General features: G+C 48.9%; 5 protein-coding genes across 5 annotated transcripts; 3 read left to right on the top strand and 2 right to left on the bottom strand.

Moving 5' to 3' along the window:
- Positions 1–381: 381 nt before the first annotated feature.
- Positions 382–2,038, bottom strand: Triagg1_1795 (uncharacterized protein; the record flags this gene model as incomplete). The annotated part of the gene is made up of 2 exons (XM_062895904.1): positions 382–488; positions 547–2,038. The coding sequence occupies 2 exons, from the start codon at positions 2,036–2,038 to the stop codon at positions 382–384; spliced, it is 1,599 nt and encodes a 532-aa protein (XP_062759334.1).
- A 1,643-nt stretch (positions 2,039–3,681) lies between these two features.
- On the top strand, positions 3,682–4,071 carry Triagg1_1794 (uncharacterized protein; the record flags this gene model as incomplete). Its single annotated transcript, XM_062895903.1, has 2 exons — positions 3,682–3,925; positions 3,986–4,071. 2 exons carry the CDS (start codon positions 3,682–3,684, stop codon positions 4,069–4,071), a joined length of 330 nt encoding a protein of 109 aa, XP_062759333.1.
- Positions 4,072–5,379: 1,308 nt separating this feature from the next.
- Positions 5,380–7,630, top strand: Triagg1_1793 (uncharacterized protein; the record flags this gene model as incomplete). Its single annotated transcript, XM_062895902.1, has 3 exons — positions 5,380–6,084; positions 6,141–7,436; positions 7,508–7,630. 3 exons carry the CDS (start codon positions 5,380–5,382, stop codon positions 7,628–7,630), a joined length of 2,124 nt encoding a protein of 707 aa, XP_062759332.1.
- Positions 7,631–7,895: 265 nt separating this feature from the next.
- On the bottom strand, positions 7,896–8,965 carry Triagg1_1792 (uncharacterized protein; the record flags this gene model as incomplete). Its single annotated transcript, XM_062895901.1, has 4 exons — positions 7,896–8,232; positions 8,285–8,650; positions 8,724–8,843; positions 8,901–8,965. 4 exons carry the CDS (start codon positions 8,963–8,965, stop codon positions 7,896–7,898), a joined length of 888 nt encoding a protein of 295 aa, XP_062759331.1.
- Positions 8,966–11,583: 2,618 nt separating this feature from the next.
- Triagg1_1791 (uncharacterized protein) lies at positions 11,584–14,167 on the top strand (the record flags this gene model as incomplete). The annotated part of the gene is made up of 4 exons (XM_062895900.1): positions 11,584–11,833; positions 11,882–11,971; positions 12,045–12,272; positions 12,333–14,167. The coding sequence occupies 4 exons, from the start codon at positions 11,584–11,586 to the stop codon at positions 14,165–14,167; spliced, it is 2,403 nt and encodes an 800-aa protein (XP_062759330.1).
- Positions 14,168–14,172: the final 5 nt, after the last annotated feature.

Raw genomic sequence — 14,172 nt, 5'->3', positions numbered from 1 at the left:
TTATGCTTCTTTTGCTTGATTGCTTTTGTTTTGGATTTTGTTTTTTTTTTGGTATAAGATTTTTTTTCTTTTTTATTTTTTCTTTTTTTGGAAAGATGAAGTTCATGAAGTTGAGGTGTGGCGGAGGGTATACCATGAGTTGAAAAAAAACTTGTTGGCTGGCATTTGTATAGCATGCGCGCTGAATTTTTTTTAGAAAAAGAAGAAGAGAGATCCAATACAATGAATGAAGAAAGAGTTGAAAACACGGTTGTGTGAAGAATGTCATGATTCTAGATGTTGAAAGCAGACACTGCAAAGTTTGTCGTCGTTATCTAGATATAAATTGATGCACTGGTTAGAAATCCCTTGGTGACCCTAGTCTATGTAATTACAAATCCACTAAGACTCCTCGTCCTGATCCATATTGTCATTGTCATTGTCGTCGTCGTCGTCATTTTCTTCATCCTCTTCATTTTCATTATCCTCGTCTTGAATTTCTTCTTCGTCTAATATGACTGGTCAGCAAAAGTAGCAACATGCCTGCCATCCAAGCGATATGCTTACCTTTAACCCTAGGTGTGTATAACCGAGGAATCATCTCGTGGGCCACAAAATGTCTCCAATCTGGGCCGGTATATTGCAACACCCCAGTCACGCGTTCGACTCCAGCATCGACGTCTTCATCCGTCGTTTTCGCAGTAGGCTTAAAGTCCACCTCCTCCAAGATGTACTGCCCGTCGGAGGGGTACCATATCTGCTCCATGCTGCCCAACTTGATGTGTCGAAGGTTGAGGTTGGGTACGTTTAGCAACTCCTTCAGCATCCGGGCGAAGAGAATCTGTCTGTTCTCCAGTATCTGGCTTTTGTTAAGGCTGCGGTCCTCAAACACCAGTTTGATTCTCCATATTTCGAGGTGCTGGAGTGTGTCGGCGAACCTGGCAATGAGGCCCACGAGATCCTTGACGGTAAAGGACGTCATGCCCAAGCTTATGTTTTGCAACCGAGGGAACTTTATCGGAGCATGCAATGAGAGATTGCTGTTTCGTCCATCGAGAGATAGCGACTTGGCCACTTCCCGGGCGTCCTTTGCCGATGCTTCCTCTGCGTCCGAGAACCAGTCATAGAGGTTTCTGAGGCTGTTGCGAATATCGTATGTGCTAGTGTTGTGCTTTCCGTTGATGCGGAGCTCCTCTAACCCATCGCAGTGTCGTAGGAACTTGGTCAGGCTAAGCCGTTGATACGGCCTATCGTCATAGCCGATGGCACTCGCGTTCGCTTCAAGGGTCAGGTGCAGTCTTGTAAGACCTCGGAGAACAGGGATAACGGCAGCTTCGAAATCTGGATGCACATAGAAAGCAGAGTCGAAAAGCGGGTGGCCCTGTCTCTCCATGACTTCAATGGCCGTCGGACGGGCATTCGCCATTCCTAGCGCATGGACGACGGCCTTGAACATTTGGTTGACGAAGCCATGCTGTACTGAGCCCTGGCCGAAGAACCCATAACTGGAGGGCCGAACGCTGGTTTCCCTCAGCATGGTTTGGGTGCCGTAGCTCAACCAGTGAGCGTGAGGGCCATCCCGAGATCTCCTGTTGGAGTTGAAGTCACGGACAACCACCGACTCTAGGTTTGGCAAGCGGCCGAAAGCCTCGGCCATGTACTTGGGAACCAGCCCGAGCGACCAGAGCGTCTCCTGCTCGAGCAAACGCTGTGCAAAAATGCGCGCTTGGTCCCCGTGCGCCGAGGGGGTGGTGTTCGTGCCGAGCTGGTCAAGGCCGAAATGGACGTGGCGCAAGTGTGCGGCCAGACGACTTTTGGAGATGTCCATGAGGGCCCTGAGGCTGAACTCGGAGACCATGAACTGCTTGCGGGTGAAGAACTCGGTGGTGAAGCTGTAGTAGAGGGCCTCTTGGACGGATTTGCAGGTGATGCGGAGGTTGCACAGCTCGGGGGTGGTGAGGTGCCATGTTATCCTGTCGAGGATCTCTGCCGGGACTTGGAGAAGACGGCAGGATTGGGCGTTTTGGCTGGTGGCCGTGTCTGCGGGTGGTTGAGACATGATGGCCAGTGCCAATTGGTATCGAGAGATGAAGGGGGATGAAGTTTGGGAAAGGGGGTGGCCAGAGTTGTAGATGTAAACAAACACTGCAACTATAAAAGCCGTGGACAGCCGCAGCTGAAGACGGGAGGGTAGCGTGTCTGGTGGTGCTAGAGCTAAGGATTGTTTATAGTGAGGTGGCTGATGCTGCTGGTGAGAGTGGTAGATGGGGGTATGTGAAGATGGATATTGATGCTCTTGGCTGAAATGAGAGGAAAGGAGATGATGGAAGGGAAAAGTTGGGAACAAAGAAGAGACGGGGGAGGTGATGATTGGTGTGTAGGTGGTCAATGTTTATATACAGGTACATGTGCCACTGAAGAGCTGCACGTCCATTGTTCACAGCGCTGAAATGATTTGATGCTGTTCAAAGTCAGACCAGCTGCTGCCTGCTGTTCAATTCCAGTCTCCACCGCCGTCTGTCACCCGATTGGTTGGATGCACCATTTCCCGACATTACAGCTGTACGACCAACAGATGCAAATCACAGCTACTTGCAGCGATAAAAGCAAATATTCGGGATGGATTACTGCAGTAGATGATGGAACAAAAGTAAAATATTCAGTGATAATCTGAGAGAATTTATTGGCGAAGGAAGATACTTGTGCAGACATTAAATTAGAGATGAATGAGCTCTACATGTATCTACTCGTTGTATGATGCTCATGAGGATATACCACCTACATGTAGTACAGCCAAGTTATCGCTGGGTTGTGACATGCAGTTTGCCAACTCGGAATGCTACCCGGTAGCTATAGTAGTACATACATGTACAAAACTTCCCATTTTCGTCATTGCCATCGTAAGCCAAGAAAGACAAACATACGCCGTGAGCCAGTGCCAAACTATCCCAGTGAATGGCGGATCCATATGACCAGTGCTTGGAAAGTAACTTTGGGCTGTGGGAAGCGTTCAAGACACTCGACCTACCATGTCCAATTCACCGATACAACAGGTACTTTTGCTATAATCCTTGATTCTCTTTATCAAAAGCATAAAAATGAAAGTGGGATAGGTGGAGAGAGGGTGAATGCGAGGGAAAAGCATGTGACTTTTGGAAATTTGCATTCAATCTCAATCTCCATCCTCAAGGCTGCTAGCCCTCGAGTTGCCTTGTCGAGCATTATTCATCGCATACTCGAGTATGATCCGTGTATTTTTTTTTTTCCTTAAACACTTCCCATTGAACAAGTAGTTGAAGCGTCGAACAGTGCCCCATGACCCGAATGTAGCATGCAAAAATGGTATGGTATCGGTACACTTATTAAAGTTGCACCGATGGAAATATGAGGCGACATCTAGCTTCGCCAAATGGAACATGAAAGTGTCGAATGTTACGACTACCTTAGTAGTACTTTTCATGGGCATAGTACATGTACAATAAATTTTCTTGACACCAAAAAAGCTTTTCCCAAGATTGGCGCTGTATCTCGGTGAATAACTCTCATACAGGTGGCTTACGATAGAATTTTTCCTCGAAGTATAACAAGGCCATGATCGGTCCTCTCCCACCACGATGAGCCCTGTACCATCTTTTTCTTTTCCTCCACACGACTCACGCTTGTCCATTACTCACCCTCAATTGTCGAAGCAAAACAATCATCATGAAGGTCTCTTTATTCCTGGTGTTTCTCGGTTTTGGGCTCCCTAGCCTAGCTCAGGGTATCCCCTTTCCGTCTCAAAACCCTCGAAACTTGCGAGTTGACCGCGTCGTTCAGAGGGGCTTCAAAGACGGCGAGTGGACGCCGACAGAACCCCCTGCGACCAACGACATCATCTTCAAGTGGTGCGGCGATTACAACATGACCATGACTTGCTCTCAGGAGAGGCTCAAGCACGGCTGGTGTTGTAAGTGCTCTTTGTCCCCTCTGCTAAAGCTCCCTAGCTTTGCTAACTGTGAGCTGGTAGACGAGCTCGGTGTTTTGGATCCCAACCTTAGATACCAGCTGGAGGATGTTGGCACATCTGCCGGTAAATGCATGCTATTTCGGTAGGTTCATGCTGAACTCCATCGTTGTCTCTGACCACCACTCATCACTCCCATCGACTTCTACCGTTCCCTATGATCACGCATTGTTACCATCAATCTGCCATTCTACCAAATGAAGGGCAACATCTAGGCTGGCCGTCTCATCTGACACACTCACAGGCATTCGAATTGCAGGGGCGAACACACGGCCATGTTTGTTGGCGAACATTTGTACACAAGGTTTCTGTGCCAAAAGACGAGGACGAAATGGCACCGCCATGCAACGTCAGTACGCTGCTGTGCTGGTTCGCCGGCGGCGCCGTGGTGCGATGGGAAGCTCAGGAGCCCGGACGGATGCGCCAACCAGCCCTAAGCGATGTATAAATGGTTGATACCGTTGGAAATCAAGCCCAGCTGCGATTAGGATACGGCTTCATGTTGGGTGGTTGGGTGGTGGTGATGCTCGTTGTTTGTTGAGGGACGTGTACTTGTCTGCAAGTGTCCGTATACATGTAATTAGTACTAGATCCTCCGTATCTAACATGGATCATCACCTTTGAGCAATGCTGATAAGTACTTTAACAAAGCTCAATTGGATAGGTAGTACCATCTCCATCTCAAGCAACCCTTTGGCCAATTGACTTCCCTTCCTCATCCCGGACTGAGCACATGCGTAACATCAATGAATCGACTGATGGTATCAAGAGATTGACCGCTGCAGCTGTTAGTCATCCCAGCACTGCTCCAGCTCGCTCATCCCCATAAATCCAGGCAGCAAGGCCACTGAGATCCCGGCTCTCGGCCAGCCACGTGATGCCGCGTTCTTCTCGCGCGCCCCTTCAGCGAGATCTGGGCGCGCTGGTGCCTGGAAAGCCCGCTGTAAAGCCTCCCCGGAGCCACAAAAGCTAGGGAGCTGCAGCGCTAATCAGCCCCGGCCGTAGTGGGACAGCTGCGCAGCTTCTGGCGGCTGGGCTCCACTAAAAGCTAGGCAGCTCCGGGCCATTTGCGCCTGTACCTGAGAAATCCGTCCCAACCCGAGCTAAGCTGCGGGCTATTAAAAAGGGCGTCGATTATCAGCTTCAGCCCCGAGCATCAAGCTGCTCAACTCCCATCTTTTCTTCTTCTTTTCTTGTCATTGAAAGCCCAATTGAATCCTGTTGACGCGTCTTTTGAATCCCTCTGCTTCGATGCATTGAACCAACTAGGCATTGCACAGAAGCGCAGCATTCACCACTTCACCACTTCTATTACAAAAGCCGGCCATTACTCGTAGTTGTTCCTCTACTTCCCAATTTCCATCCTCTCCTCAAATCCAACCTCATCACCAACCGTCATGCCTCGAAGAAAGGCTGCCCCTGCGGCTCCTGCGGCTCCTGCGGCTCCTGCAGTGCCGCCGCTGGACGGATGCGTCATTGCCATCAGCGGCAAGTTTGACACCTCCAAGCATACCCAAGCCTCTCTCGAGCAGCTCATCAAATCCCTGGGCGGAAGCGTCACCAAGACCGTCGCCAAAACCACAACCCACATTGTCTGCAGTGAAGATGATTACAACAACAACACGGCAAAGGTCGCCGCCGGCAAGGCCAAAGACTTGCCTTTGGTCAGCCCGGCCTGGATCTTCGAGGCCGAGAAGGAGAATAAGACAATCGACCCACAGACCCATGTCTGGGGCAGCGACAAGTCTGCCGGCCCGCAAACCAATGGCAGAAAGAGACCCATCATGGTGTCCAAGAGCGACGATGACGAAGAGCCCGAGACCAAAAAGGCCAAAACCACGGGCTCCAAGGCCGCGAAAGGAGCAAAGGGCAAGGCGAAAGCCGCCGACCCTGAGCCCGAGTCCGAGTCCGAGGTCAAAGAAGAGAGCCAGGTGGCAGAGGGCCAATTTATCAAAAAGAAGGACTTCACAATTCCGGTAGACGAGCATTGCCCGCTGGTCCACACCGTGGTATACATTGACCCCGATTCTGGCCTGATATACGATGCTTCCCTCAACCAGACGAATGCATCCAACAACAATAACAAGTTTTACCGCGTCCAGGTAAGTTTGAGTTCTGCTCATGTCTATAGACCACATACTAATCCGCGTCTGCCCAGGTTGTATTTGATGCCAAAGCAAACCAGTACAAGACATGGACTCGGTGGGGCCGTGTCGGAGAAACCGGCCAAAGTGCCATTCTCGGCAACGGCACGGCAGCAGATGCAATCAAGAACTTTGAAAAGAAATTCAAGGACAAGTCTGGCCTCGCTTGGGACAACAGGGGCGATAACCCAAAGCCAGGAAAGTATGCCTTTGTTGAGCGAAGCTACAATCCCGACTCGGAAGACGAGGACGATGCCGACAAGACCGACGACAAAGCCGCGGTGAAAAAAGAAGACGATGAAGAGGTCAAGGTTGCCGATTGCACTCTTGAGCCCCAGGTCAAGTCTCTTATGGAGCTCATCTTCAACCAGCAGTATTTCCAGGCCACTATGACTGCCCTGAATTACGACGCGAACAAGCTCCCTCTAGGAAAGCTGAGCAAAACGACCATCACTCGTGGTTTCCAACAGCTCAAAGATCTCGCGGCCTTGATGGACGACGCCTCTCTTGCGGCCAGCAAGTGGAACACTACCGTTGCTAATGCCACGGAAATGCTATCCAACATGTATTACTCCATCATTCCTCACGCATTTGGCCGCAACCGTCCTCCTATTATCCGAGACAATGCCCTGCTCAAGAAGGAGATTGAGCTGCTGGAAAGCTTGTCAGACATGAAGGATGCCGCAGACATTATGAAGATTGACCGCAAATCAACAGACAATGTCCATCCCCTCGATAAGCAATTCCAGAGCTTGGGTCTCAATGAAATGTCCGTACTAGACCCCGAGAGCACTGAATTCCAATATCTGTCAGACTACCTTCACGGCTCCAAGGGAGAGAGCCATGGCCACACCTACAAGGTCCAGGACATTTTCCGAATCGAAAGACAGGGAGAGAACATTCGCTTCGACGACTACGTCGAGAAGAGCAAGATTGGCGCCAACCGTCGTCTTCTCTGGCACGGCTCGCGCGCTACAAATTTCGGTGGTATCCTTAGTCAGGGTCTGCGAATCGCGCCGCCGGAAGCACCCGTCTCTGGTTACATGTTTGGCAAAGGTATCTACCTGGCCGATATGTCATCCAAGTCGGCCAACTACTGCTGCTCGTACATCTCCGGAGGCCAGGCGCTTCTGCTTCTCTGCGAAGCCAAGCTGGGTGACCCTATGCAGCAATTGACCAATGCGAGCTACAACGCCGACACTTCTGCAAAGTCGCAAGGCATGGAGAGTACCTGGGGCATGGGTTTGACTGCGCCGCCAAAGTGGAAGGACGCCGGGGAGGTGCACGAGAGCCTCAAGGGCATTCAGATTGTGAGTCGATTCTTCCTCAAGTTGCTCCATGCATACAAAGTATGAGTATCAGTTGCTAACACAGGTCATAGCCCGACGTTTCCGCCAAGCCATGTGCCACCAACGTAGACGGCGCATATCTCATGTACAACGAGTACATCTGCTACGATGTCTCTCAGGTAAAGCTGCGCTATCTCTTGCGTGTTCAGATGTAGACGAGGGCTCGAATTCCACGTAGCATTGTAATTTTTCTTCCATATCGTCTATGATGGGATGACTGGGTGTAATGATGGAAACACTTTTCGGTCCACAGGGGGCCATTGGAGTTCTGGGGTGCGGCTTCTGTGTAAAAATAGCTTGCAGATTTGTGTTTTAAGTATTACTGATGACAGCCTAGACGGATAAACTGACTATTTCATGATCTGCTGTTTCCCCAATCTCATACTGCGGCCTCCATGCTAATCTGTGAGATGCTTATACTTAATCACCGAGAGGATATGCGTGTAGAATCTGCCCGTAATACAACTCGGCATCCTTGGACGCGAGAAATATGAAGCTGGGAGCAATCTCGCTCGGCTGGCCAGGCCTTCCAATCCCAGATTTCTTCCCGAATCCCTCCATCTGTTCCGCAGGACGTGAGGCAGGCTGAAGAGGTGTGTGAACAGGGCCAGGAGCTACGGCATTGACTCGGATGCCCTTGGGCATGAGCTGTTTTGCCAGCGACTTTGTAAACGAAGTGATGGCGCCTTTTGTAGATGCATAGTCTACCATTGCAGCTGTGCCTCTGAATGCAACAGTCGAAGTTGTATTAATGATGCTACGAGTCACATTCAGTCAATGTCGATGAATATAAAAGGGCTAAGACTCACGAGCCACCCTTCTCCATATGCGGCACAGCATACTTTGTCACAGCAAACATCTGCAGGATATTGCTCCTAAACGTGCTCTCCACCACGTCAAGATCAATCTCGCTGATATCCTCACACATGACCTGCTTCGAGGCGTTGTTGACGAGGACGTGCAGCGCACCAAACTTTTGCATGTGCTGCTCGACGGCTTTGCGGCAGGTTTCGTTGTCCATGAGGTTTCCTGGGATGAGGAGGCATTGCTTGCCTTCGTTTTCGACCATTTTTTTGGTTTCTTGGGCGTCGGGTTCTTCGGAGGGGAGGTAGACGATTGTTATGTCTGAGCCTTCGCGGGCGAAGAGGACTGCAATGGAGCGGCCGATGCCGGAGCTGTGAAATGAAATTGGTTGGTGTTTTTTTTTCCTTTTATAGTTGGGTTTGAATGGTATTATTTGATACTTACTCTCCGCCGGTGATGAGGGCTTTGTTGCCTTTGAGTTTTCCGGCTGCTAGATATTCTTGATGTTCATGTTTTCCCTCTAGAGCGGTTGCTTCACTGGTTGGCTTCATGTCCTTCTCCAAGCTGGCGTACATGTTAGTGGGATTTTATATTTCGTGCAACTCGAGGACGACAGCTTACCCTGGGAGATCCTGTCTTTGAGCTTCCTCGACAGGCTTAAAACTTCCAGATTCCGTGCGAGACATTGTGTGAAATTTGCTTCTTGAAATTGCTGAGTTGGGGTTTGGTGTAGGGTATTTGCGAATAGCCGCGCTGTACTCGTAGAATTGGCGTTTGGGGATTAAGTGCCTGAGGGAGATGCGAGCAGTGGTACTGATCATGTTTTTAATGTTAAAAAAACTTGTATATAGTCCATTTATTAACAATTCTTTTTAATTCGACTCTATTTTATTCTAATTCCTCGCGTTGTTAATCTGACAGGGTTGCGTTTTCGTGATGTCACTTACTGTGGTATGGCATCATGATTTTGCATGACATCAATGTTGGCGAATCCGAGATGTCAATGATGCTTTCCATTGCGTTCGCCCCACAGACATAGAAGTATACAAATTTTACTGGGAAATAGAGTTCATCTTCTATAGCTACCAAATGTCAGCTCTGTTTCACCGGGACAATGGGCTCATTGTGGCTCTATTGATTGTCTGCGCAAACATGAAGTTAAATCCTCCTCTTACACATACAACTCTCTACTAGATAGCATACGCAGACAAGTATTTCCCCCGACTTCTAATTAGATACTGGATTAGAAACAAATACCGCAATTATTGCAGCGTAGGCGGCAGTAACAACCATCATCTCTAGGTTCGATGCCCTCAACAATACTGATACCAGACACGCAAACACCACGATACAAGTCGAAATAATGACAATTTGGATGCTCTTCCGTGATTCATACGACAGGGCAATAAGAGGAGCTATCAAAAAGATGGCTGTGACCACCCCTATAATGACTCGAGAAATTATCTCTGAAATAAGTGTGGCATTTTGGGAAGACGATGCCTGGTTCATTCCGATGGGACTGGTGCCCTCAACGTTATCTTGAGACGATTTAGATAACCGTAAGTAACGAAACCATCGTAGCAGTTGATGAATAGAGCGCTGTAAGGGGTCTTGTCGAGTACGAGGTGTCTGATCCACCCTAATAAGCCTTGTTTTATACATTTCGTATAAGCTGATGTCTGTTCTGAGGCTGCACTGCTTTTCGTCATCAAGGAGCGCAAATGTATCCATGGACATGATGGTGTTAAAAGCAATCACTGCCTCATCTAACTTAAAATTAGTAAATTACATAAGATTATGAGAATCTATACATACCATACTCCTTTAATGTTTGACGGAGTCTCTGTATAAGTTCTTTGGAGACTGTTTGGTCAGTGGAAGGGAGTATTTCGTCCCTTATACAATGTTTCAACCCCAGCCTATCCGTCGCGGATGGTTCCACATTTAAGCCGAGGCCAAGCTGATAGATGAGATGATCTATTTCAGCAACCTCAGCCTCAAGGTATCGCAGATTCAGTAAATGTGTAGTCTTGAAGCGACGGAAGCCATGTAGCGTAAGGTTGCTGTCGGCTGTGCTGGCCTGCCAGTGGTTGGGGAATTGTTCGCTCAAGCTTTGGCTGGATTGACTGGGCTCCATGGATCTACTCCTCTGTAAGTTAATAAGCCAATTAATAAGCTTGGATCAATCATATTAATGCACCTGAAAATGCTTTAATGGCCCTTAAGCTTCGGGTGTAATATCTCTGTCCTGGGAGCCTCTGTGGATGAAGCCTGGTTGTGATCTAGAAATTAAACTAGCTTAGAAATGGGGAAGAAATTGATATACGCAACGATGGATACTAATTGAGTGTCACGATATTGTACAGGAATTCGTCTCGAGTTTCGCCGTAGTGGAAGATCTCAGCTACCGAGTTGTTTGGTGCCCAAGCTGCCTTACCATATGGCATGATGCAAGGTAGAGACAAATAAGTGCTGATACACATTTTTATAAGCGAGACGCAAGTTCAGCTGCTGAATGATTTGGTGCCCAAGCCGCTTTATCATCTGACAAAGTACAAGGCTCACAGCCCCAGAGACAAATGGTATAAGCACACGTTTAATAAGCGATGCATCTTCAGCTCCCCTCTCTAACGCAACTGCATGTATGGAACTAACGCCCAACCTTGAAACCCGACGGAGTGGACGAGGTTGAGCCTCATCTTTCCAAAGGATACATATATATGACCCAACCAATCAATTAATATGATTGATTCACGCATCCTATAGTCAACTCTTTGTTTCTTTTTATCGCGACCGTCGTCCAATTACCTTGGGAAGATCATGTCGGATCCTGAGATGAACACCTTTCCCAATGTTAGGGTATGCCTGATGGTCGGTATTGCAGGCGGCGTACCTAGCAAAAGGCATGATAGACGTCTTGGAGATGTTGTCGTTAGTAGTCCCACCTATCACGAAAAGAGTGGCTGCCATAGTGGCGTGGTCCAATATGATTATGGGGAAACGATCCGGAGGAAGATATTCGAACCTGTAGGAAACATGAATCAACCGGACATAGCTTTGCTTAATACGGCGAACGGACTCAGCACAAAGTATAAAGAGCGAGGGGAATAATATCGACACAGTCATTAACGACATCCTCGGGAAAAATGAAAGGCTACGGGAAGAACACAGTCGGCCAGATCCAGATTCTGATAAACTTTATTCAAGCGGCTCTGAACCAGAACTAATAAAACGACCTAAAAGGTCTGAACGGAAAAATAATCCAACAATTCACCGAGGTCTGATTGCTTCGGCCGAGAGCTTCATGGAAGACGCTCAGATTCGAGATATGCTTGGCGAGAAACTTGACGTCTTGTGCTTTGAGATGGAAGCTGCGGGGTTTATGAACAGCTTCCCGAGCATAGTAATTCGCGGTATTTGTGATTATTCGGATGGGCAGTGGGAGGGGTTAAAGGAGTGGCGAGGGTATGCAGCCATGACGGCAGCAGCATATGCAAAGGCACTCCTCGGGATGGTGCCAGTACGCAGGATTGATACAAAGACGACGATCAAAGGTAAGTGTTCTCCTGATATGTGAAGAGAGGAGATGCTAATAGAAACAGATGTCGTCCCACCTGAACTTCCGGAGAGAGCAAGAAGCTTCATCGCGCCGCTTCGGGGTGACAAGAAGGAGGAAGCCGTTTCTGTGTCTGGTATGCCTTTGTTACTACATGTACATACAGCAACATCTTTATATAAACGCTAACATCTGGACATAAGTAATAGCCGGCCCTGAAGAGACTCAGCCAAAGAATGGAAGCAAAGATCGGCCCTACCAGGTGCCTCCAGGCCAAGTAACGAAAACGCCGCCGGCTAAGAATGGCTTCACTAATAGCAAGACTGAGATCAAGCATTTGTACATTGCAGTGATGGGTGTCACTGGCTCTGGGAAGAGCTCTCTCATCTCTCTATGTACTGGCAAAAATGTCAAGATCGGCCATAGCTTGGAGTCATGTGGGTATACAGCGATCATTCTAGTCTTTGAACGGGCTAACTAACAACATTGGCTGCTAGGCACTGCAGATGTCGAGGACGTCGAGTTTATGTTTAACAACCACGTCTGCGTCCACCTCATCGACACACCAGGCTTCGACGACACAAGCCGCTCTGATGTGGAGGTGCTGCAAAACATTGCCGTCTGGCTTACCGACTCCCTCAAGCAAGACATAAAGCTCAGCGGCATCATCTATCTGCACCGCATCATTGATGTCCGCATGGCCGGCTCCACGCTCCGCAACCTATCCATGTTTAAGAAGCTATGCGGTGAAGAAGCATATTCGTCAGTCGTCCTTGCCACCAGTATGTGGAGCCAGGTCGATGAGGCTACTGGCACGCAGCGCGAGCGGGAACTCATTGAGACGAAGAAGTTCTGGGGCTACATGCATGAGAAAGGTAGCCGCATCTTCCGGCTTGACCAGACGCGCGAGAGCTACCTCGAAATCATCAAGTATATCCTCTCTCTGGGCTCGACCACCCTACTTGAGCTGCAAGATGAGATCGTCAACCAGGGTCTCCCAATCGAGAATACCGAGGCGGGTGTGCAACTTAACCAAGATATTATCCGCGAGCGCGAGAAGCACCAAGCTGAGCTGCTAGCCTTGAAGACACAGATGCAGGAGGAGATGGCGAAGCACGATGCTGAGCTGCAACGCGCTTTGAAGGAGGAGTACGATGAACTCAAGGACAACATTCGCCGCAGCGATGAGGAGCAGGCTAAGCTTAAGCAGGACCTCAAGGATGTTCACGAGCGCAAAGAGCGCGAGTTGCTCGAGCTCAAGAAGCAGGTGGAGGCTGAGCGCAAGAGGTACGATGATAACCAAGACCGGCAGGCCCTTGAGAATGACAAGCGCGCGGAGTCCTGGGCCAAGCATCGCGATACGCCACTTCACATTGCAGCTCGCGAGGGAAAAGCAGATGTGGTTCAAAAGCTTCTTATGCAAGGAGCCGACGTTGACGCGAAAGATAAATATGGCGGCACAGCACTTTTCGATGCGGCTCACGGTGGAAAGGCAGATGTGGCCAAATTGCTACTGAACGAAGGAGCTGATATTGAAGCTAAGAAGAATGATGGTGATACAGTTCTCCATGAAATGAGTTTTCATGGAAGAGTCGATATGGTTAATCTCCTTCTCAAGCATGGAGCTGACATTGAGGCCAAGACGAAAGGCGGCAGAACTCCACTTGGTGTTGCAATTGATAATGAAAAACCAGATACGGCCAAGATTCTGCTTACTCGGGGAGCTGATGTTGAAGCGCCAGGTGTTCATGGTTGGACAGAGCTTCATAAAGCAGCTTCTAGGGGGGACACAAATATGGTCGAGCTCCTTCTTAGCCATAGAGCTGCCATTGAAGCCAAGACGAATATAGGCGATACTCCGCTTGGTCTTGCGATTAATGAGAAGGATACAGATATGGCAAAGTTGCTGCTTGACTGGAACGCTGATATTGACACGCAAGATGAAGATGGGGATACCATACTTCATAACGTGGCTTCTCGTGGAGAAAAGGACATGGTCAAATTTCTTCTTGACCATGGAGCCGATATTGAAGCCAAGGGGAATGACGGCAACACGCCATTTTGTTCTGCAGTTTGGAACAAAAAATACAAGGTGGCTAACTTGCTGCTTCGTCGAGGAGCTGATATTGATGCTAAGCAGAACAAGGGCGGGTGTACGGTGCTTCATATTGCGGCTTCTCACGGAGAGGCAGATGTGGTCAATTATCTTCTTGATAATGGAGCTGATATTAACGCCAAGTCATATAATGGTCGTACAGCAAGGGGCTGGGCAATTTCGAAAGGAACATCAGACGTGGTCAAACTGCTGAAAAGTCGAGCAGCGGGGCGTTAAATATA

The sequence above is a fragment of the Trichoderma aggressivum genome (genome assembly GCF_033847375.1).
Source record: "Trichoderma aggressivum f. europaeum strain CBS 100526 chromosome Unknown scaffold_004, whole genome shotgun sequence".
Lineage (NCBI taxonomy): Eukaryota > Fungi > Ascomycota > Sordariomycetes > Hypocreales > Hypocreaceae > Trichoderma > Trichoderma aggressivum.
Note: the sequence above shows the minus strand (reverse complement) of the source record. Positions and strands in the feature narration are given on the sequence as shown.